Below are 25,114 nucleotides of genomic sequence, written 5' to 3'. Positions count from 1 at the left end.
CCTTCTTCTATCTCTTGACATTCCATAGGTACCAATGCAGTACTAGTATTCTGCTTCTATTATTCTTTCCTTTTCTTACATAATTGGTCCAATTTTTTTTCTTATTTTACATCTCCTGGATATCTTTTTATACTGCTTCTTATAATCAAATCATCCTTGACTGAATCAGCATGCTCCTCCATGGATTTCTTTATTACTCTTCTGATTACCTCCAAGACTGATTCTTTGGAGACTACCATTTTCCATGATCAATAAAAGAATATTGATATGAAAAATGGCAATTTGTTGCAGGAGGGAGGGGTTAATGACTAAGGACCATTTTCTGATAGAGTATCTCAATGAGTTGCCCATTCAATTGCATGCCATAGTCTGATCAAAAAGTTTTCAACCCATTTGATTTTTCTCATGTAATGTGTTAGACAGACCTTTTTTGACCATGTTTATTAAGGAAGTCCTAGAAGTCTTGATGCAATTAAGATAATATTGCCCACAAATAGAAGCATCTTGATTATCTCACTATTAATAAAGAATCCCTCTTCCATTTGAACTTTGTGCAGAACATCATGTATTGTGGTAGCAAAGGGAGTTACCTCTACCTTCTCTAGTTTTGCATCTGTCAAGGAATCTTGTATGATGCTGACATGCTTATAAAAAACATTTAGATGGAGATAAAACTTTTAGGATGGGGGTCAGCTAGGTGGTGCAGTGGATAGAGCACCAGCCCTGAAGTCAGGAGGACCTAAGTTCAACTCTGGTCTCAGACACTTAACATTTCCTAGCTGTGTGATCCTGGGCAAGTCATTTAACCCCAATTGTCTCAGAAAAAAAAAAAAACTTTTAGGATATATTCTGCCTATAAAATGAATAAGTTTTAGTAAGTTTAAATAATCAATGATAAACACATCAGGATTTTACTTTTCAGACAACTGTGTAACTGAAGATATAGCTTGCTTTTAAAAAAATCATTCATAAAAGCCTGCATTTTCCTATCTCATATTTTCATCAAGGATACCATCAAAATGTGTTTTCTCATGAAGATTTTATAGCTACAAAACATGAGTACTTTCTTGAGTCTCTTTAAAAAAAGATGTCACAGTTAACTCATATGTAAAGAAAACCTCATTTATTTTTTAGACAAACTACTATCTACTCATAACTCTGCTACCTTATAGTTCTGCAGTTTTTTTTTAATCTAAATATAGGATTTTACATTTATCCCTATAAAATATCATCACATTGGGTTCAGCTATCATTTTAGCCTGTCAAGATCTTTATGCATTCTGATACTGTCATCCATTATGTTAGCTAGCCTTCATTTCATGCTATTTGCAAATTTAAGAATGACATCCATCCTTACATAGTTCAGGAAAGAAATAATGATGATCAGAACTAGAGTAGAGGCATGGGAACGGAAGAGGTAACAGGCGGCAAATGTAAGAGATACCATTGAGAAAGAACTGGCAGAACATGACAACTGACTGAATTTGAGGAACAAGATAATGCAAATGTGAAAATAGAAATATTCCTACATGGTACAGTGGAACTTGGTGTCAGAACCTTTCCTTTCCTTTTTTCTAATCAAATTAATCAAAGATTTTTCTATTTTGTTGATTTTTTTTCATAAAACCAATTCTTAGTTTTATTTATATGATAGTTTTCTTACTTTCAATTTTATTAATCTCTCCTTTTATTTTCAGAATTTCTAATTTGGTATTTATTGGGTGGGGGGGTAATTTGTTATTTTTCTAGCTTTTTTTTAGTTATATGCCCAATTCATTGTTCTCTTTCTCTATGTTACTAATGTAAGCATCTATGAATATAAAATTTCCCCTAATAATTTCTTTGGCTGCATCTTATAAGTTTTGGTATATTGTGTCATTATTGTCATACTCTTGGATGAAATTATTGTTTCTATGAGTTGGTTGTTTAGTTTCCAACTAATTTCTGGTCTATTTTTCCATGGCCCTTTATTACAGGGCCCCACCTTCCCATATCATAATCTGAAATGTATGCATTCATTATTTCTACCTTTCTGCATTTGATTATGAAGTTTTATGCCCTAATAAATGGTCAATTTTTGTGTAAGTGCCACGTACCACTGGAAAAAAAGGTATATTCCTTTTAATCTCCATTAAATTTTCTTGGAGCCAGAATTTCATCTCCAACTCTTACCAGCATCTCACCAGCTATGTGAACTTCACCAAATCAAATTCTGAATCTCAATTTCATCATCTGGAAGATAAGCATCATAAGTTTTATACTACCTGCATCATAGTATTATTATGAAGACTAAATTAAACAAAGAAAACAAAGTATTCTATAAACTTCAAAACCCTATATAAGTATAACCTAATATTATTATTACTCCATTCAGATCTTACTTTAATGCCCCAATTTGGTGTGGGAGGGATCCAAATTGAAGTACTGAAGAAGAGTTTGAAGAGAACAAAGACTATACAATGTTATGGATGGCGCTTAGATCCATAATTTCAGTGGCCTAGGGACCTCTTGTAGAGAAAACTCTCTCCACCAAAGCTGACTCCTTTCTGCATGGAATTGCTTAAGACACAAACCCTAGGACTTGCCCCAGATCACAAAACCATATTGTGTCTGAGGTGGGGTTTGAACCTGTTATTCAAAGTTCTCAGGATGGCTTTCCATCCATGATGCTATGGTGTTGTTCTACTTATAAATGTTAGTCAACCTAACAACAACACACAAGTAGCAGAAGAAGAAAGGGAAAGGTAATGTTGTCTTAATTCACACTATAAATTAACAAGTATTTCTCAAGCATCTTCTACATGCTTCATCCTATGTAAAGAACTATGGGGAAAATATAAGTAAATAATGTGGTCCATATCTTAAAATTGCTCACAATCTAGTTGACAAGACAATTTCTTAGATATAGGAAACACCTAGAGAATAAGTAGTAGTAATTATATAGTTTTTAAGGCTTGTAGATCTTTTTACACATGTTATCTCATTTGATTCTCATAATAATCATGGGATATAAATGTATTACCTAAATTTTACAGTTGATGGATAAAATTTCCATTCTTTCTGTTATTGTTTGCTTGCATTTTTATTTTTTCTCAAGTTTTTTTCTTTCTTTCTAGATCCGATTTTTATTGTGCAGAAAGATAACTGTATAAATATGTATACATATATTAGATTTAACATGTACTTTAACATATTTAACATGTATTGGACTACCTGCCATCTAGGAGAGGAGATGGGGGAAGGAGGGGAAAAGTTGGAACAGAACTTTTTTGCAAGAGTCAATGTTGAAAAATTATCCATGCATATGTTTTGTAAATAAATAATGGAAATTTTTACAATTAATGAAACTAAGCTAACACTGAGAGGTTAAATGAGAAAGAGTCACACAAACCACCTAGATCCTTAAGTGATCCTAGGAGTGAGACATGTCTCCAGATGGAGAGGCAAGAAAAGCACTACAGAGGAAGAAGAAGGACTTGAGCTGAGCCTTGAAAGATGAACAGGATTTTGGTCATCAGTGAGAAGAGAGGATATTCCTGGAGGGAAAAAGGAAGAGAGAGCATACTGATCTTTTCTGTACATCCCATTCTTCCAGAGGCAAAGGAATGACTCTGATCACAAAAGAATCATCAGGAATGCAATTGTGCTTTAGGAGCCAAAAGCTTTCACTAACCAAATGTCCACATTTCCTTTCTTCTGACACCACTCAGTCCCTATATTGCAGCATAGAAGATTCACAGGGGGGAAAAAGACAATATTTCTAAACTACTAGTTGGATGCAACCAGACTAGAAACCATCTGCTTCCATTAGAAGAAAACTAGGAAAATAACATGCAATCCAATTCTACAACTCTCCCCTACCTGGGGACTTATAAGACATAAGATTATGAGACAAAATGTCATTCTCTATAGGGCTGGTGGGAAAGGCTTCAATTAAATAATAGAACAATCCTATGAAATACCTAGACACATTTTATGAAGCTATTGACATTTTTGCAGGCTTATCCAATGAGACATCATCTCAGGGAGGAGTAGGGAGAGTTGCTTCTGTTTTGCCTCAAAATTATACTTCTACTACCAGGAAAAAAGAAAGTTATTAAGGGCTTGTTAGAAAGAGAATATAGTAATGTCAAGTTTCTCCATAAATTTTTTGGGATAACTGAATGAAAAATTTGAGATACTGGTAAGTGAACCAACCTGGGAAGCAGGAAATCTGAATTGAAGCTCCAGCTCCAAAACTAATTCTCTGGGTGGCTTTTAGCAAGGCACATCACCTCTCTAGACCTTAATTTCTTCCCATCCAAAAATTAAGAGAATAAGATTAGATTGTTCCTAAAGTCTCATTCATTTCTAATAGGATATTTTCTCTATAATAAGAATTCCTCCAATGATGACATTCTATATTCTGTGTTCAAAGGTCCCTTCTAGCTCTAATATTCTATATACTAAAGTCTATCCCAACTCAGATATTCAGTTCTATGAAAGTAGGGAAATCATTGGGAGCAAAAGAAATAGTGATTATGAAAAATGATATGAAAAATGATTATGGACAAAAATAACTCTCTCAGGACATTAATCTGAGATGCCCAACATCTTTGTAAGAGGTGTAATCACCAGGTTCTGACTTTCTCCTCCTTTGTAGGATTATAGGGTCAACATCTTCTTGCGTCAGCAGTGGAATGACCCTCGATTGGCCTACAATGAGTACCCAGATGATTCCCTGGATCTGGACCCATCCATGTTGGACTCCATCTGGAAGCCAGACTTGTTCTTTGCCAATGAGAAGGGAGCCCATTTCCATGAGATTACCACTGACAACAAGCTCCTGCGCATCTCCAGGAATGGCAATGTTCTCTACAGTATCAGGTGAGATGCTGGGGTTGCCCTTTCTATCCCAACCAGTTTCCTTCATAGAATAACTGGTTTCCCGTCACTTCTAGGAGTTAAATCCAAGATAGTAGATAACTGAGCAATGGTAGAATTATGGGATCATTAACATAAAAAGAGAGGCTGGAAAGAGGGGCAGGCTCAGAGGTAAAATGAAGAGTTCTCTTCATAGAAAGGATTTACCCATGTTCGTATGAATAGGAAGTAGCACTATGATAATGCTGAAAACCAAACATTCTGCAAGCCACTAGATGGCTCAGTGGATTGTAGAGTGAGGAGGATCTGAGTTCAAATACTTCCTCAGAAATATACTAACTATGTGACTCTGTCATTTTATTCTCTCAATCTCCTCTAAGTTATTCTCCTGAAGAGAAAATCTTGAAAAGCTTTACTGGAACCAGATTACAAAGGGCATTAAAGGCAAAGCTGAGAAATTTTCATTTTTCCCTATGGCCAGAGAAAAGCCATAGAAAAGATTTGAACAGTCATCACTGTAGATTAAGATGATGATCCCAATAATTTGTGAAGGATGATTTGGGGAAAAGAATCAGAGCTGTTACTGTGGCTTTTCTCACCAAGGGCACTTCAGCAATAAAGCTTTTCTTTAGGGAGGGGAGGAAAGAGGTTTATTTATTCGAGTCATAGGGACAAGTCTTCATTTCTCTTATCGCTACACCTTAGACTCTGGGGTCTCTGCAGTGGATACAGTGCTGGATCTGAAGTTAGGAAGATCTGAATTCAAATCCTGCCTCACACCCTTACTTTCTATGATCCTACATAAGTCCTTTGTCATTCTCAGCTTCCCATCTATAAGATAGGAATGATGATGATGATAACAGCACCTACCTCATAAGGTTGTTGTGAGGATCAAATGGGATAACATATATAAGAAGATTTACAAATCTTAAAGCACTATATATGTGCTACTTTTTTCTTGTTCAATTACATCTGACTTTTCATCTCCCTACTGAGCTTTTCTTGATGACAATACTGGAATCATTTATAATTGCCTTCTCCAACTCATTTTACAGATGAGACAACTGAGGTAAATAGATTTGTCACGGGTCTCACAATTAGGAAGTATTTGAGGTCAAATGTGAATTCAGGAAGATGAGTCTTCCTGACTTCAGATCTGATACTCCATCCACTGCACCACCCAGTTACCATATAAATGCCAGCTCTTATTATCTTATAGATGAGGAACCTAAGATATGAAAAGGGCAATAGTCACACAGGGATTAACATAAAAATAGTAACTAGAAGATTTGGGATTTGAACTCAAGTCCTCGACTCTAAATCCAAAGTTCTTCAAAGAGCAAGGAAAGGACACAGGAAGATTAACTTCGCTGACCTCACAATTATCCTGAGAACTGGTAAACTCACATAGTTTACTCAAGCGTGGCCAAATGTGAAGGCGACCAGCCAGGAAGATCTTCCCAACCTCCCAACCTATCCAGAACCATCGGTCTCCACTCAGTACTTTTTTGCCGCACGTGCCCCTCAAGGCCAAACCCCAAGGACAGTGGGTTAAAAAGGAAGGGCAGGGAGATGGGTAAGTCTATCCAGAAACAATACACTAACCTGTTCTGACAGCTGCTCTACTTTGGAGCTCTGATCCTCAGGACTGAGACAGGATACTTTTACATACATTAAGCCAAGAGAAATAGCATTTACATATGAAGTATACAAACTACATAAAGAATCAATACAGGGACACTGGCAGGAAGGCATTAGACAGGAGAGGAGAGAGCAGGAGAGGCTTCATGTAGAAAGTGCTACTTGAATTGAGGAAGGAAACTAAGGAAGAGGTAGTGGTGTGGAGGGAGCACAGTCTAGGTATTTTGCAAAGGGTAGGGGGGTTGTATACATGGCAAGGTGAAAATACCAGAGAGGCAGAACCTACATCCATATAATCTAACACACCTACTCCGCAACCATATTGTATTATAAGTTGTGCTTGCAAGCCTGAAGCAAGTCGAATGCTCTTTTTGGGAAGCTATCGACAGGCTGGGATGGGAATGAAGTGAGGGAAAAGGAGTAAGACATGCCCCAGCTGCCTAAGGACTCCAGATGCTCAGAGCTCCCCAGCTGGACTCATCCCCAGAGGACACCCCCCTCCTCTCTTCTCCCGCTCACATATAATTCCCTGGAGCTTCAAATGGGAAGTATCCAGATGTAGAAGGAAGAAAAAGAACTGACAAACACTCTCCCTCTCCCAGCTACCAGACGAGAATTGTATCCCCAGATATTCCTTCTCTGTCTGATGTGGACAGTAACCATATCACCCCATTAAAAAAAAATCTCAGGACATAGAATGTCAAAGCTAGAAAGAATATATAAAACAATGCCAAAACTTTCTGAAGGACATTAAAACATAAAAGGTTGAATGTCAGAGCTGGAAAAATTAAGAGTCACAAAAGAGATCTTAGAAATTGTCTAGTTTAAATCTATTATTTTATCGAGAAGATTAAGGGAGTTAGGAGTTAAGATCTTGCTCCAAGATCATTCAGTCATTTGATGAGAGACCACGATTCTCAACATGGCTAAAAATGCATATTTTACTTTCAAGTTTACAAAGCACTTTCCTCACAATCACCTTGTGAGAAAGAGAAGTGTAAATATTATTATGCCTATTTTATAGAGGAGAAAATTGAGATTCACAGCTTGAAAGTGATTTGTCTAATGTCCCATAGATAGGAAGTCAGGGCCCAAAATCAAAGCCAAGTCTTCTGATTCTACTGCAAGGTTCTATTCTATTACAAAGGATTGCCACTTTATCCCAATTTCTAATTTTTTCTAGCTAAGAGCATTCTTTACCATCTTACCACATTTATAATAAGCTCAGAGAGTAAGTGTCATCTTGAAATCTTTACCCAAAAAATTACAAAAGAAGTTGTGATAAAGATAATAGTAATTATTCTAATATAAACAACCTGCATTCAGATAGCCTTTTAAAGTGCACACTCTATGAATTAGCTCAATTTGTCTATACAATAACCATGTAAGATCAATACCATTTATCATCCCTATTTTACAAATGCTTATAGATTCTCAAAACTAAAAAAGAAATTTAGAATGTGGAACATCTGGAAGTGAACTTAAAATGTACAAAACCCAGAACTGGAACAAATGTTGAAGACTATCTAATCCAACTCCTTCATTTTATCCAGGAGGAAATTGGAGGCCAACAAAGGGGAGGTTCTTGCCCATTGTCATACAATGAGTTAGAGGAATAACTTAAAAGATATTTTTTAAAATGAAAGCCATTCACAATAATGTACTTACAGAGAAGCTGTAAATTGATCCAGGTATTCTAAAAAGCAATTTGGAATATGTGAAGAAAGTGACTAAAATGTCCATATCCTTTGAGCCAGAAAATCCTCTGCTAGACATATACCCCAAGGAGGTCAAATGACAAAAAGAAAAGCTCCAATACACCAAAATATTTATAGCAGATCTTTTTGCAGTAGCAAAGCTAGAAACAAAAACATAGATAATCACCAACTGCAGAATGAATAATCAAATTGTGGTATGTGAATACAAGTAATATTACTATGCTGGAGAAACAAACATAAAAAATATAGAGAAGCAGGAAAAGACATATAAACTAATGAAAAATGAACAGAGCCAGGAAAACCATATACACAAGAATCATGATGATATAAATAGAAAAACAACAAAACAAATAAAATGAAATGTGGATAAATCATAATGGCCAAGTTTGTTCCCAAAGGAAGGAAAAGAATAGAAGGAAGTAAGCATTTTTAAGTACCTACCATGTGCCAGGAATTGTGCTAAAATATTATCTCATTCAGTCCTCACAACAATCCTGGGAGATAGTTGTTATCATTATCTTCATTTTAAAATTGAGAAAACAGGAAAACAAAAGTTAATCAGTTTATGTAAGTTTATGTAGCTAGTGAGTGTCTAAGGTCACATTGGAACTCAGATCTTCCTGCCTACAGGTCTAGTACTTTATTCACTGCACCATGTAGCTGTTAAAAAAGTTACAAGATGGCATCTCCACCACCTTCCTAGCAGAGGTAGGGCACTATGGGTGTGGACTAGTACCATATGCAGTCAGACTTTTTAAATATAGTTATTAGTCTTACTCTCTTTTTAATTCTTTATTATAAGGAATAATTCTCTGAGACAATCAAGGGGAATTCTATTGAAATATATGAGTGACATAAAAACAAAAGACATAAATAAAAATGTATTTTTGAAAAACTGCAAGTCATTGATATGGAAAGATAATAAGAAGAGTGAACTAAACTGGAGTGAGACACAAAGATCTGAGGACTTTACCAAGTTCTTGGAGTGCTTTCATTTCAGAAATCATTTCAGAAAATGATTTCTGAGGTCTATTGCCAAGCTTGTCTGAGGTACGGAAGTATCTCATTAGCATAACTAATCCAACATTTATTTCTTTTTTCCTTCTGTTCTTAGGATTACACTGACTCTAGCCTGTCCCATGGATTTGAAGAATTTTCCCATGGATGTCCAGACATGCATTATGCAACTGGAGAGCTGTAAGTCCCATAGGCCTGGGTCCTTTAATTCCATTTCACTCACTCCATAGGAGCTCAGGTACTATGAGAACCCAAAGACAACTCAGAATTAACCTAAAATCTTGGTGGAAGAGAGGTATAAGGAAAACTCCTCTTCTGCTTATCCCTCACCCACTCCTAAGCTTTAGACATCTTAAAATTGGACTAAACCAAGACCAGAAATCACAGAGATTATTGTTAATAAAAACATTTTGTATTTTCTATATCCCTGAAAGTTAAATTAGGGACAGATAGGTTGTACAGTGGATAGAGCCCTGGAGTCAGGAGGACCTGAATTCAAATGCAGCCTCAGTAAACTTGTCCCTTACTAGCAGTGTGACCTGGACAAGTCACTTTAACCCCAATTGATTCATGGAAAAAGAAAAAAGAAACTTATAACTAGAAAATTATCATCAGAGTCACAGGTTCTGGGAGTTAGAAAGGAATTCAGAGAATCTAATTCAATCCCTGAACAAGATTCTCTCAGAAACATCTTGAAGACTTCCAGTAATGAAGAAGTCATGGCCTGAGGCAGCCCATTCCACTTTCAAATGACCCTTCCTATTAGTGAGTTTTATTTGGTTATATTGAGTCTCCCTGCACGTCTAGTCATTGTTCCCAGTTCTCGCCTCTAGGGCCAAGCAAAACCAGACTCCCACATGGGAGTCCTTCAAATACATGAAAGCACCGACCATTTTCTTTGTACTTCCTAAGTTTTCTCTTCTCCAGCTTAAAAATAACCATCCTCTATATATTTGTCATAGTTATTAGTCCTATTGTCACCAACTCTTGTGGATTTCCTCTCTAAAAAGCTTACATAGAACTGAACACAATATTCCAGTATTCAGATTCTGGACAGACAACTGAGCAAAAATGAAAAACGATCTTGACTCTGATTAGGGCAGAGATCAATAGGACTATCATTTTTCCCATTCTGGATATTATGTCTATAAATGTAGCCTAAAATCATATTAGTGTTTTTGGCCACCAGGTATACAGGTGATCCCTTACTGATGATTTTGAAGCCATTAGACACCTCCTCCCATATGAATTTTTTTTATTTGCACTGTTGTTTAAACAATTCTTCCCCAGCCTGCCACTTAAGCTTGAAGACAAGTGAAGTACTTAACATTCAGTCCTATTAAATTTCATCTGATTAGATTTAGCCAGTGTTCTTAGCCTGTTCCAATTTCTTTAGTTCCTGATTCAGTTTTGGGATATTTTCCCCAATCCTAGATTGCTCTAGCCTACTGTTCCCCCTGGAGTAATTCCACTTTCTCCCATCTGATCACAGTTGGCTACACCATGAATGACCTCATCTTCCAGTGGCAAGAACAAGGTGCAGTGCAAGTGGCTGATGACTTAACTCTGCCTCAGTTTATCCTCAAAGAAGAAAAGGATTTGCGATACTGCACTAAACATTATAACACAGGTAAGTCAGAAGGGCTAAAAAGCCCCAGAGTTCATGCTTTCAGTCCTTAATCCCCTCATTTGACCAGGTTATATTGACCATATACCTTGTGTCCAACTCTGAACTCAGTAGAGAGAATACAAAAATCTACCTATGCTACTTTAAATGAGTTTATTTGCTGCTCTGTATCTTATTTTACCCCTTCAGTAATAATACTGTCCCCCTTCCCTTGCTTGATCCCAAAGAGAATTATAAATTGCACATCTTCCTGTTGAGTATATAAGACTCCAAAACATAAATACTGGGTGTGTGTGCTTGGATAGTAAAAAGTGAATATGAAAGGTTCCTGCCAGCAATGCTCTCAAGTAAAGCGCACAGGATGCTTTCCCCAAGCCCCGGAGAGGCAGAACCATCAGCGCTGGTTCTCTGCTGTTAGATCATCCTGGGAAGGTTTATAGAGACTAAAAGAGTCGGGTAAACCACCAGCATCTTTCAAGAAGCCCGAGGCATAGCCTCACACACAGCTCTTTCCGGATGTACTAGGCAGCTCCTTACAAAGCACTGAGGATGTATCATCCCAGAACCAAATGAGAGTAAAAGCCCATTCATTCAGCCAGCATTCTCAGAGCAAAGAAAAATTCTCAGGCTCCAACCAATGCTGCCCTCTGCAGGAAATATAAACATATGGTATGCTGAATAGATTACCAAGAGAGGCAAGATTTCAGAGGATCACATTTCACTCTACTTAAGGGTACAAGTGATTTTTAAAACATACATATATGCATTTATGTACATATGTACATATATATTTTGTTGTTTTCCAGTCATTTTAGCCATATCCAACTCTTTATGACCCTATTGAGAGTTTTCCTGGAAGAGTTATTAGAGTTGTTTGCCATTTCCTTCTCTAGCTCATTTTACAGATGAGGAAACTGAGGCTAACAGTGTTAAGTGATTTGCCCAGGATCACACATCTATTAAATGTTTGAGACCATATTAGAAATCAGGAAGATAGGTCTTCCTGATTTCAGGCCCAGCTTTCTTTTAACTGTACCATTTAGATGCCTTGTCTGTATAATATATATATATATATATATATATATATATATATATATATATATATATATGTATGTATGTATCAATGATATAAGGGTCAGTTTATATGTAGGATTCTAGAATGTAAATGTTAAAAGAGTCCAAGATCATTTATGATTAGTCAGTGGCAAAACCTGACCTAGAATGTAGGTTTACTGTCCCCCTAGAGCACAAGTCTTACCATTAGAAGACAACTAGTTCAACAATCACTCTCTCACTACAATTTCTTTCAGGCAAATTCACTTGCATAGAGGCTCGCTTCCACTTAGAACGGCAGATGGGCTACTATCTGATCCAAATGTACATCCCCAGCCTGCTCATCGTCATCCTTTCCTGGATCTCCTTCTGGATCAACATGGATGCTGCACCTGCTCGGGTGGGATTGGGTATCACCACAGTGCTCACCATGACCACTCAGAGCTCTGGCTCTAGAGCATCTTTACCTAAGGTAAAAACAAACAAATACCACTCCCCCATCTGGTCACAGAATACTGGAATAAAGTCGAGTCAACAAGAATTTATTAAAGATTTATTTTGTGTCAAAAACTGTTCAAAACAGTAGGGATACAGAGAAAGACTCCCTTCCCTCAAGGAGTTCAAAATCGAATACAAATAATTACATACAAGTAAGATATCCATAGGATAAATTAGAAATTATCTGAGAAAAAAAGGTATTACCATTAAGGGAGACTAGGAAAAACTTCTTGCAGAAGGTGGAATTTAAAGGAAGCCAGGGAATCAGCAATTGAAGATGAGGAGAAAAAGAATTCTCGACAGAAAGGAGAGGTAGTGGAAATGACTGGAATCAGGAGATGTAGTATCATGTGGAAGGAACAGCAAGGAAATTGATGTTACCGGATCACTGAGCTATTGACAAGAGAAATCCTACCCATTCCTATCCCCAGCACCGTCTCCTACCCCAATCTAGAGTGAAGAGAAGGCAAAAACCCTTTGATTTCATATAACTTCCCACTCAATGAAAGATTTCCCTATTCACAATTCCATTAAATGCAATAATACTCTATTCCACCTAACTTTTTACTAGGTACAATATCCTGTTTGATCCAAGATTCCTTTTGACTTGGCATTCCACTTAGTAAAAAAAAAAAAAATTCACTTGATTAACATCTCTCCAATCTAACATTCTACTCACTCCAATATTCTGTTAGCTACAACACTCTACCCAAGCCAATATTCTGCTTAATCCATCATTCTCCTCAATTCACTTTTCTGCTAGCCACAGTGTTCTGCTCAATTCACTCTTCCAATAGTTACTTCACTCAGCTTGATCCAACATTTCACTCAATCCAATAACCCAATAGAAAAAGTCATTTGATCCAACCTTTTTCTCCATGCCATTAGTTCTCGTTCTCCCCTCCCCTCTCTCTCTCCCCCTTTCTCTCTTTTCACCATTCTCCATCCCATTGCACCTTCCCCCCAGCCTTACCCCATCCCCTCCAGGAGAAGGTGAGGGGAGACGCCACTATGCTAAATAGAACATTCTTCTCCTCTTTCTTCCCCCCACTTCTATCCACAACATTCCTGCACTAGGTCTCCTATGTGAAAGCCATTGACATTTGGATGGCCGTGTGTCTGCTCTTCGTGTTCTCAGCACTGTTGGAATATGCTGCTGTCAACTTTGTGTCTCGGCAGCACAAAGAGCTACTCAGGTTCAGGAGGAAAAGGAGACACCACAAGGTAAGACTCAGGCCACTGCTCCAGGGAGGGCAACAGAAAATAACATGATAAGCATCAATCCTTAGGGGTCTATTCCATCGGGAATGAATATGGCAGCACAAAATCACAGACTATTAGAAAAGAAAGGAGTCATCTAGTCCCAACTCCCCCATTTGACAAATGCCAAAAGAATTAATTGCTCACAGTAGAATGTCAAGTATTTAAAAAGGCCAGTAGGAAAAAGGATTGGGGACAGGGTCTGGGAAAATGGATTTATGTTGCTAATGCCATCAATTGCTGCTGGTGCATCCATTTGGCTAGGGAAAAAACTGTGTTAGTTTACCAGCATATGAAAAAGATGAGTCAAAAGGCAAGAGAAGGAAGAACAATTAAAAAACTACTGTAAAAGTCCAAGAAAGAAGCAATAAGGACAGGAAATGGGGAGGATGCAGTTGTTGTGCAGTGAAAAGAATCTTGGTTCAAATTTAGCCCACTTAAAATTCCAAACATTATATTTGTTGCTATTGTGATCTTGATTAAATCATATAGTAACTTTGGGTCTCCGATTTTTCATCTATAGATCAAGGGGTTTGGACTAGATGACTTCTCAATTCCCTTCCACCTATCAATGCAGGATTATGTGACACTTTCGTGTTGACTTAGGTTTATAATTATGAACATCCCTTCTTGTATTAAAGTGTGTCATAGTTTTTTACTCCTACTTTGGAAGATCCCAGGTTTACTCCATTTTCTGAAGCAGTTGAATACAGTTTTCCTTCTCTGAAAGGTAAGAAGGTTGAACTGGACAATTGATGAGGTATTTTTCAGCTCTAACTTTTTGGGATTTTCTATCAAAAACAAGATATTCAACTAAATTCAATGAGTATTTGTTAACATATTCAATCATTTTACAGTCATATCAGACCCTTCTTGAACAAATGTGGAATTTCCTTGGCAAAAGTTTTCATTTCCTTCTCCAGTTCATTTCACAGATGAGAAAACTGAGGTAAACAAGGTGAAGTGACTTGCTCAGGGTCACGTATCTATTAAGTATTGAAGGTCAGAGTTGAACTCAAGGAGAAGAATCTTCCTGAATCTAGGCAACTCTATCCACTCAAAAAACTGCATTTATTAGACAGCTAACTACAGATACTGCTAGAAGAATGACAAAAATGAAATAACTCCTTTCATCAAAAGCTTATATTCTACTACAGGAAAATAACAAATATACAAAGTACATTTTACAAAATTCTGACAATTAAGGTATTTTATTTTTTGTGATCTTATCTGGTAGCATGTCTATATCTAGAAGTTTTTGACTCTTTTCTAAAGAAAGCACCATGGTAAATAGACATGAAGCCTGGGAGTAGTGTAAAGATTTTGACCCTCTTTTCTTTATCCCAAACTAGATTTTTCAGTGGATCTTTTCTGATTCCTTTTTCACTGATCTTCACTATATCAATATCAATATCAATATGTATGTATATATTATATGATAAATTCCTTAAGAGGATCATGTTGAATTCTTCCAGTGGCTTTTTGACCTTTATACTCCACTACAGCTATTGGCGCATACGCTATAATTATTTTCATGGTGATGTTTTTGTTTATGTGAACCATAAGCACAACAAACAAAATGATCAGTCTTCCTAAGAAATTATATTTCTTGTTGCCTCTGGGAACATGATGAAGCTCATTCCAAAAACTCTTTTATTTGTTTCTTCAAAAGGACCTGTGAGCTATTCTTCCCTTTAGCAGCAACTGTCTTATATCTTTTGATTACATCTCTAATAAAAATGTCAGTGTTGATATGGTTCAGTTCCTCTGTGTTAGGATGTGGTCATCAGAAAAAGATCACATCTTTAAAGTTAAATTAATGTTCACAGATAATATAAAAATAGTAGGTTTCTAAGCACCCTCTACCTTCTTGTTTGCCATTCTGTAGAAGACAAAAGAGGTTAAGACACAAGAGCTATTTAGTATTTCTATATGTACCTTGGGTTGCTACAGCTGTAGAGTTATAGTGGCCACCCTGCCGGTGATGAGCTCTTCCATACTGAGTTAAGCTCAGTCAGTTACTAAAGTAAGATCTCAAGCCTTTCTTGCTTGGAAGAACCAAGATCTCAATGGCATGCCTTTTAGAACTTAGAGTCATCTCTGTGCCATGATGAGACAGACATCAAAGGAGCATTTTTGTGGAGCATTGGAAGTATTGCAAATTCTTTCCCAGAATTAGAAAGAAATGACTATCACAGAAATATAATAATAATAATTAAAATGCATATAGTGTTTTACATATATTATTTCTTTTGATTCCCCCAGAAACCCTGTGAAATAGATGTTACTATTCTAATATGTTAATAATAATAATAGAACTTATATAGTGTTTTAAGGTTTGCAAAGTACTTTATATATATATTAACTCATTTAATCTTCACAACTGTGAAGTAGGTGCTAGCATGATTATCCCCATTTTACAGATAAGGAAAGTGAGGCTGAAAGTTTACTTGACATGTCCAAGTTTATATAGCTAGTAAGTATCTGAGGCAGGATTCAAATTCAGTTTAAGTATTTGAGGCAGGATTCAAATTCAGCTTAAGTAACTGAGGCAGGATTCAAATTCAGGTCTTTCTTACCCCAAATCCATCTACTATCCCAAGTTACTTCTCATAGTAATAATGGCCTCAAAATAGAGTTTAAGAAGTAGCTTTATTTATTAAAGTTCTCAGTTTGTAATTATGTACATACAAAAAAGACCATTTAATTTAGATAATGCCAGATAATGTGGTGGAAAGAATAAAAGGCTTGACTAGGATTTGCTATCTGTATGAACCTCAGCAATTCTTTCCCTTTTTTCAACCTCAGAGTATCATCTGTAAAATGGAAATAATCCTTTCACTTCTTGCATTACAGAGCTTTTGTGCTTTTTAAACTATAAAATGCCATATGAGTGGGAATTATTATCTGATTTTTTTTTTGTGGTTTTCTGTTTCCCTGGTTGTCAGGCTATTGCCTGTTATGCTGGATACTTTCAATGGGTACCCTTGCTGGAATCTCTTACCCTCTTCTAATCTGTAAGGGGCCTAGAAAAACGTTTTTGTAGAAGGGACTTGGCTATTTTTCTTAAGCTTTTATTTCTGGTTATCCAGTTTAGTGTGAGTTACCTGCCACCTACTGGTAAGTGTAAGAAAAAGCAGGCACTATGCTGATTTCATGTATACATATATATATAGTTATTCTGAAAGACTTCATCTTGTGTAAATACTTCAATCAATAGTATCAAACTGTACCCACATCCTGCATTTTAAGGGCTAAATTTAATTGGCCAACATTTAAATAGATTGGAGCTATTAGTACATAAAGTGATGAATGTTTTTGTCTTCCAGTTCTCCATTCCCTCCCTTCCCCACAATACTTTTTGATTTGAATATAGTTTCTCAGTTAATGACTAATAGTTTTTAATTTTCTTAAATTTCACTTCTATCTGCATATAATGTTAATAATATAAGTGTTAATAAATATAAATAATATAACTATGATTAAATAATAAAGTAGTTAACATATGACATTGTATATTAACATAATAAAATACATTGTGTATCAATCTACAATTAAAAAATAATAAATTTTCATTTGACAGAAATACTTGTGTATAGTATAGCATATATAGTATAAGATTCAATTGCTCCTCAGGAGTTTGTATGTTTAAGAATGATTAATCTGTATAATGAATTGATTATTACATTCAATATATATAGTTAGATATAAGGTAGCTAGGGAGGAGGAATACTAGTATGTTGGGTGGAGTGAGAAAGGGTAGCGATCAGAAAAGGATCCCTGATATGTCTGTGTGTGTGTGCGCGCTTATCATGCGACTTCTTGTATATATAATTACACTCATGAAAATGATAATAGCATATTCTGTAGAATTCTTAGTTTCCAAAGCATTTAACAAATATTATCACATTTGATCCTCACAACCACTCTCTAAGGTACATATTAGAGATATTATTTTCCTCATTTTAGAGATGAAGAGACAGATTCAAAGAAGTTATTGATTATCTATGGTCTAAAAGTATGTAGGGCAGAATCTGAACCCATCTCTCCCTTGCCTCTTAGTCTAAACCAGGGCTTCTTAAACTTTTTCCACTTACAACCCCTTTTTGCTCAAGAAAGTTTTACATGACCCTGGGTATACAAAATAGGTATACAAATCAAACATTTACTAATAATAAATCATAAAGAAATTTATTTTAAAACAATTCTTTAGTATACACATAATTTACAATTTATTAACAATAAAAACAAATTTGCATATTAGTGAAATGTATATGTTTGTTATTTTTACATAAAAAATTAAATCTTGGCAGAATATTTGATACTGCAAGACAGAGCATTCAGCAACTTTTTACTGTTGCCAAAGTTTTCATGACCCCCTGCAGTTACCCAATTCCACATGGGGTTTAAGAAGCTTTGGTCTAAATTATTATACTACACAGTCACTGGTGTGATATTTTTTGCTCTGCTATGATAATGCTTTGGGGGTTCAATTACATTATATAGCTGGGCAATTACTTCAACATTTCAAGCATCTGTGAGTTCTTCAAGATGGGGACCAGGGACATGTTAATAAATATTTAAACCAGCTTCCAAAAAAGGACTAGACACTCTTTTAAGTTTAATCTGCATTATCAACATTTTCTCCATCCCTTTGTTAAGGCTAGATAATCAATAATAGCATAAATCAAGTCCGGGTCTGTAGCATTTGCCCATTTCTCAAGTATAAGTGCTCATAACTCATGCATGTGGATATGAGTTGACTCTAGCATACTCTGATGAGAACTCCCTCCACTGGCACCAATTCAAACCCCTTCATAACTTAGTAAATGGTCTTAGAGAATTGCTGTGACTGAAAATTCCGTAACCTGGTATTCAAGATGGGGGAATATTAGTGTAAAGTAAAAATCAAAAATACGGTGCCATTTCTCGGAATACAATCTAGTCCAGGTCACTTTTCCCCAGCTTATGATTCCTGACATTTTTATACCAGCATCTTGTTCCTTTTTCTTGATTAGAAATCAGATCCAAAATAGCATCTCCCTTTGCCTTTTGAAAGGTTAAATTATCTTTTTTTTTTCCTGAGGCAATTGGGATTAAGTGACTTGCCCAGGGTCACAGGAAGTGTTAAGTGTGTGAAAGCAGATTTAAACTCAGTATGCTCTATTCACTGCATCACCTAACTGCCCCCAGAGTGAAATTATCATTAAGGCTGAGAGAGTTTTAGATGATATTCACACAGTTGGACATCATCATTGTTATGTAGTGTTTCCATACCTGATATCTGAATAATATCTCATCAATTTCCTCTTTCTATTCAGTTATATGACAATGAATATCCTTTTCACCATTTTCACCATTCTTCTCCACTCTGATTGCTGAATTTCTTTCCTTACATGAGTATATAACTTAAACGTTTTATAGTCCCACTTTGCTTATCCTGTAATCCTTTAGAATATATCCAGAGTCATCAATTTGGCCAAATTCCACCAAATTTTAGTGATTCTAGTAGTCAAATGTGTTTCCTTGCATACAAGTTTCTAAGGCACTTTTTGTTTTATTCATATTTTATACATTTGTGTACAGACATCTGAAACAATGGATTTTTATGGCAACTAAGTGGATCAGTGAATAGAGGCTAGACATATTTTCTTTTCAATTTTTATTCATTCTTTATTTTCTTTATGCTCTTTCTTTATATTCTAAGTTTGTGAATGCAGGAAGATGTGAATTCAAATCCAGTCTCAGACACTTAATTGTGTGACCTTGGAAGTCACTTAACCTCTGTCTGCCTCAGTTTTCTCAAATGTAAAATGAGGAGAGCAATAGTACTCACTTTATTGAGTTGTAAGGATCAAACAAGACAAAATTTATAAAAGCACTTAGCATGGTACCTGGTCCATGTTGTCATTGTTCAATTATTTCAGTTGTGTCCAACTTTTCATGACCCCACTTGGGGTTTTCTTGGCAAAGATATTGGAGTGATTTGTCAATTCTTTCTCTATCTCATTTTACAGTTGAGGAAACTGAGGCAAACAGGCCTAAGTGACTTACCCAGAGTCACACAGCCAGCAAGTGATTGAATCTAAATTTGAACTTGGGTCTTCTGATTTCAGTCCTGGCACTCTATCTTTTGTATCACCTAGGTGCCTAGTACATAGCAGGTGCTTTATAAATACTTATCCTGTCCTCTTTCTACTTCTCTTTATTACTGCTTTCTTTCTTGGATTTTGATTTTTGGAAATTGGGAACATTTTCTATTACTACTCTTTGTTTTACACTATATATAGTTGATTTGTCTTTGTGTTTTTCCTTTTGTTTCACCAGCCCAATGACTTAATCAATGTAGGTAATTCCCAATGAGAAGCTGCGCTTATTAATGCAGATGTGTTCCTGCTCTGCAACTTAGTCTTGGATAGCTACTTATGAAACCAAAACATTAAGTGACTTAGCTAAAGTCCCACAGCCAATTTGTGGGAAAAGTTGACACTTGGGCCCAGGTCTCCCTGACTCCAAGACTAGCTTTCATATTGAAGTCGCTCTTCATAATAGCTATCTTGGGACATAAATGAGGGCAGTTTTCTCCTTTTCACTTCCGTTATTTAAAGTCCTTTTGATTTGATTTATAAGATTTCAGGAAAATACATTTTTGCTAGTCCTTGTTAAGTGGCCCTAATCAAAGGCCCACATAAGCTGTGGTTCATAATCCAAAAACTTTCTGTCAACCAAAATACTGAGCCACAGGGGCAGTGATTTAGAGCTAAAATGAATCTTAGGGACTATCAAATTCAACCCCCATGTTTTACACATGTCAGGAAGCTGAGGCTAAGAGATATTAAATAACCTACTCAGGGTCAAACAACTAGACTCTAAAGGTGAATTCAAATCCAGCTCCATTGTATTCCAAGTATAGGTCTCTGGCCTCTATACTATATTTTTCATTGAAGTCTTTGGCTTCAATGAAAACAGTGATGAAAATAATTTAGGATCTTTATTAAAAACCTTAACTATCATAAGGTATTTAAACCCTAATCATTAGGATCATCAGATTTAGTCAGTCTTAGGACATTCTCCATCATATCTTACAGTATATATTTCAGGAATATATTAGACCTCTTTATTATTTTTTTTAAAACTATAAAAAAGAGCTAATTGGTGTCTTCTTTTCCTTATCCTTTCTTCTAATTTGGCATTTATTTTGACCTTTGCTCTAACCAGTAAAAAATCTGCCTCTTGAATGACAGCTAAGTCCAATATCAATAAACAGTGACTTCCTGTCAGTCATGAAGCTGTTTAATGCTTACCATGTCCAGCACCTTCTAACTCGACAAAAGGGCTTATGATACATATGAGTGGATCTTCTTTCATTTCCTAATCTTTAAACCATACTTTACAAAGCAATTTTTGCCCTCTTCCTGCTGAAGTCATCAACTAGCAATTTATGTATTGTACTTAATACAAGATTTAATACAAGAACTTTCTTGTCAAGTTCTTCATAGGAATTTCTATATTTCTCCTTTCTCTAAAACAGATGTTGTAAAAGCTGCAATTATATTCATGATGGGGGTTTTTTGCTTACACTCAGTATGAGTATTTCAATGATGAGCAAATGTCTCATGAAATTAGGTTCCTTATTGTGTCTGGACAAATAATGGAAACAAATCTGCTGATTTCTTTATTTGTCTCTTTTAGGAGAACTTGTCATCCTTGCATTGACTTGTGTATTCTTCATTTTTAAAAAAATTTCATTCATAGTGAGATTATTATAAATGCAATTTAGTCCCCCTAGTAATGTATCAACTCACTGGCTACTGGAATCATAGTGTTTGGAATATATTAATTTGCTTAATAACTTATCTTTATTCATTTATGCCCCATCACTGAGCACAGGTGGCCTCTAAAGTTTTATTCTAGATCTCTTCTCTCTATTCACTATCTTTTTTGGAAATTTTAACTACTCCTATGAGTTTCATTATAAATTTTATTTAGGTGACTATAACTTGATATTCACCCAGCCAAGTCTCATTGACATCTCAAATTCAGTATGTCTAAAAGTCTTCTTTGTCTCATCTAAATCCACTCTTTTTTCAAACTTCTCTGTTTCTCTTGTAAGCATTACTATCCATCTAATCATTCAAGCTTCCAAACCTTAGATTGGGGCTTTTTTAATCCTATCCTTCATCACTCATATACAATCAACAACCTAATCCTATTCATTTTACCTCCAGTTATCTCTCACATGGCCAGAAGTTTCAGATTTAGTAAAAGGAAAAAACTTCCAAACATTAGAACTATCCAAAAATCAAGTAGATTCCTTCAGGAAGTAGTGGGCTGTCATTCACTCAATTACTTCCTTTCTTTGGTCTCAATCATCTCATCTATCAAATGGGGATAATAATCCTTGCTCTAATCACTGCATACATTTGGCATATCTGAGTAAAGTCGGACTATTTGCCGGCTATGTTGATTACTGATTGGATAAATTGGATCATATGACTTCTGAAGTCCACTCTAAAATTCTTCAATTAAAGACTCCTAGATGTCAGATTTAGAATGAAGATCTGCCCCAAGACAAATGCCTACTTCCCACATCCAACATCCTCTGCCCACGATAAGATAGCTCAGGAAACTTAGTTGCTTTTGTTCTATACTAAGAATTCTTATATTTAGTGCAAACACCACAAACAATTGTACAGGCTGGGGAGATGAAGAACTGACAAAAGGGGAGCCACAACGTCTCTGGAACAAAAGCTACTGCTGGGAATGCCATTACACAGGCAGGGAGGAAAAGATTTCATCTAGAATCACCATCTGATACCTTCCTATTTCGACTAATTATTATTGCTAAGTCAGTGCTAAACTTTTTTTTCTATGCTGCTGAAGAACAATGTTGTCAGTATGCTCTAAATTTGGTACCCTGGAGCAAAGCTCTAATCATTTCACCCTAGTTATGACCCTGATCATATGCTGAGCTACAGAAAGCTACTCCGGTGACTAGTACAATAGGACATCCCTTGCCTGTGGTCACAAAAAAACACTTCTAATGAAAATTTGACATCATTCTTGACTCAATACATGCTTACTATAACCCTGCCTCCCAAGTACACAGAAAGTGTGAGACCCCCTTGTTGTAACACAAAGGAACATGGACAACATACTCTCTTAGAATCTACAAAATCTCAGAAAACACATACATGCATTATGTCATGTTCCCATCAGCATGGCTGAATGAGTATTATGTGGAAGTGCTTTGTGGCAGGGTTACTGGGTAAGACAAATCTATATTTTCATCTGTTCGCCAGGAAGTATGTGGGACAGATCCCATAGACTATATGCAGGAATAAATGATACATATGTATAAGTGTACATGTATGTTATATATGCATATAGGCATATTTACATGTTTGATATTATATGAAAAAGCATTTGCAAACAAAAGATGAGTTCTAATTATTATGCCAAAAATCCTTAATTTTTAGATTAACTGCTTAGTTTTCTTTTCTGTCAAATGAACATGATAACCTTTGGCCTGATTCCTTTAAAGAGTTGTTTTTAATATCAAATGGAGTCTTGGGCAACACATTTTCCTGGGTCTCAGTTTCTTCACCAGAAATAATAGCATCACCCTGCCCCCTTCAGAATGCTGCTGCAATGATCAAAAGAGATGATGAAGTATGCATAAAACACTTTACATACTATATAAATGTGAGCTGAAATTATTGTTATATAACACATCATAATAACAGGACACACAAATGGACTTTATGATCCTAAAGGGAACAATGTGTGGACCTGACTACAATTGTAATTAAAGTTCAGAAGGAAATATCATCATGAGAGTTCATCAAGAACACCTGCGTGAAGGGGTTGACCCTAGAATCAAATAAGGAAGGCTAGATAAGGTGAGGAAGAGAGAGAACATAAATTACCCACAAGATGTTTGGAGGGACCATCCCATCAGAAGCTAAAGATTCAGCAAAATTTAAATCTGGAGAGACAGGTTAGCATCAAATTGTGGCAATTCTTAAATGACAACTTATCTGAAAGGTCCAAAGATTGTTTAGAACTTTTTTCCCTGTGGGGTCACCCTACTCTCAGAGAGAGGAATAGGATGAGAAAGATGCTTGCATACAGGCAAGGTGGGTGGTATGAAGTCATAAGGCATGATCTGAGATGATGCTGGTTCTTTAAAAAGTTGTGGTCACCAGGGAGATGGAGCCACAAAAATCTGTGCCATTCAGCTGGTACCAAAGGAAGGAGGAGGAGGATTGGGGAGAAAGTGAGGAAGTGATGTGGAACTGAAGGGTAGGCTATGGAGTGGAGGGGAGAGGGAGGGAAGTGGGAGCCAGAGGCAAAACAGGGGATATGACCAAATTACTCATCATAGGAAAATAAATTGAATTATTTTCATGCTATCCCCTGATTTGCATCTGTGCCATATATTATCCAAGCCCCTCTGTAAGGCTGACCTCCTCCTAGGCTTTGAGATGGCCCAGCATCAGGGGAGTGGGGAAGGAGGGGAAAGGGGGCAGAATCAGGCCCTGGGGGAGAGCCTTACAGAGAGGGTGGGTTGCCACTGTCTTATTTTAAGTAGAGCCCTATGCTGAATCTGTTTCAGGAGGATGAAGCCGGGGAGGGGAGGTTCAATTTCTCTGCTTACGGGATGGGCCCAGCCTGTCTACAGGCCAAGGATGGCATCTCCGTCAAGGGAGCCAACAACAACAACACGGGCAACCCTCCACCACCACCTTCCAAGTCCCCAGAGGAAATGCGCAAGCTTTTCATCCAAAGGGCCAAGAAGATTGACAAGATGTCCCGGATTGGCTTCCCCATGGCCTTCCTCATCTTCAATATTTTCTATTGGATCATCTACAAGATTGTCCGCAGGGAGGATGTCCACAACCAGTGAGGGGAAGGGCTGTGAAAGCTCGGGTTGTAGGGGCAGGGAGAGCACGGCACAAGGAGAAAAGACCCAAGGGAAGCAGAGGGAGAGGAAGGGCTCTCCCAGAACATGTGCAATAGCAATGCAGAAATGCATGAATTTCCGAATGTGGCAATATCTATTTAAACATGGGGAGGGGTGATGAGGGTGGGGGGTGGGGAGGGGGGTGGGGAGATTTTTCCTATATAGGAACTGGCAAGAATGAATGGAGATGGAAGAGAAGTTTTACAAACTAGAGTCCGGGGGCTATAGGCAGTTGGTAGTTTTCCACTTGGGGAGGGGGGCACAATTTGTCCCAGGAAAGCAGTGTAATATATAAGCTATATATTCTTGCTTAATTATTATGCAAAAAGATCTTTTCAATTTTTAGCCTATTAACTGCTTAGATTTTAAAGTCACTGGAGTGACTGACAACTTTCCAAGAGTGGGAACAGCTGCAAATGACCTTAAGCTGATAGTCATGTGCCCTTTCCCTCTTTCCATACCCCTCCCAAG

The 25,114-nt window shown here is 36.7% G+C and overlaps 1 protein-coding gene across 1 annotated transcript in view; it reads left to right on the top strand.

The window, feature by feature from the left end:
- The window catches only part of GLRA1 (glycine receptor alpha 1), a 78,224-nt gene extending 53,498 nt beyond the window's left edge, over positions 1-24,726 (top strand). Inside the window, exons 4-9 of the mRNA XM_051978750.1 lie at positions 4,643-4,866; positions 9,337-9,419; positions 10,732-10,869; positions 12,177-12,391; positions 13,495-13,641; positions 24,272-24,726. Of these exons, the coding sequence (XP_051834710.1) occupies positions 4,643-4,866; positions 9,337-9,419; positions 10,732-10,869; positions 12,177-12,391; positions 13,495-13,641; positions 24,272-24,586 (1,122 nt within the window). The 3' untranslated portion in view covers positions 24,587-24,726. The remainder of the gene's footprint in view (positions 1-4,642; positions 4,867-9,336; positions 9,420-10,731; positions 10,870-12,176; positions 12,392-13,494; positions 13,642-24,271) is intronic.
- The last annotated feature ends 388 nt before the right edge of the window (positions 24,727-25,114 follow it).

Source organism: Antechinus flavipes, chromosome 2 (genome assembly GCF_016432865.1).
Source record: "Antechinus flavipes isolate AdamAnt ecotype Samford, QLD, Australia chromosome 2, AdamAnt_v2, whole genome shotgun sequence".
In the NCBI taxonomy this organism is placed as follows: domain Eukaryota; kingdom Metazoa; phylum Chordata; class Mammalia; order Dasyuromorphia; family Dasyuridae; genus Antechinus; species Antechinus flavipes.
The sequence above is the reverse complement of the archived record's forward strand: the minus strand, read 5'-3'. Positions and strand labels throughout refer to the sequence as shown.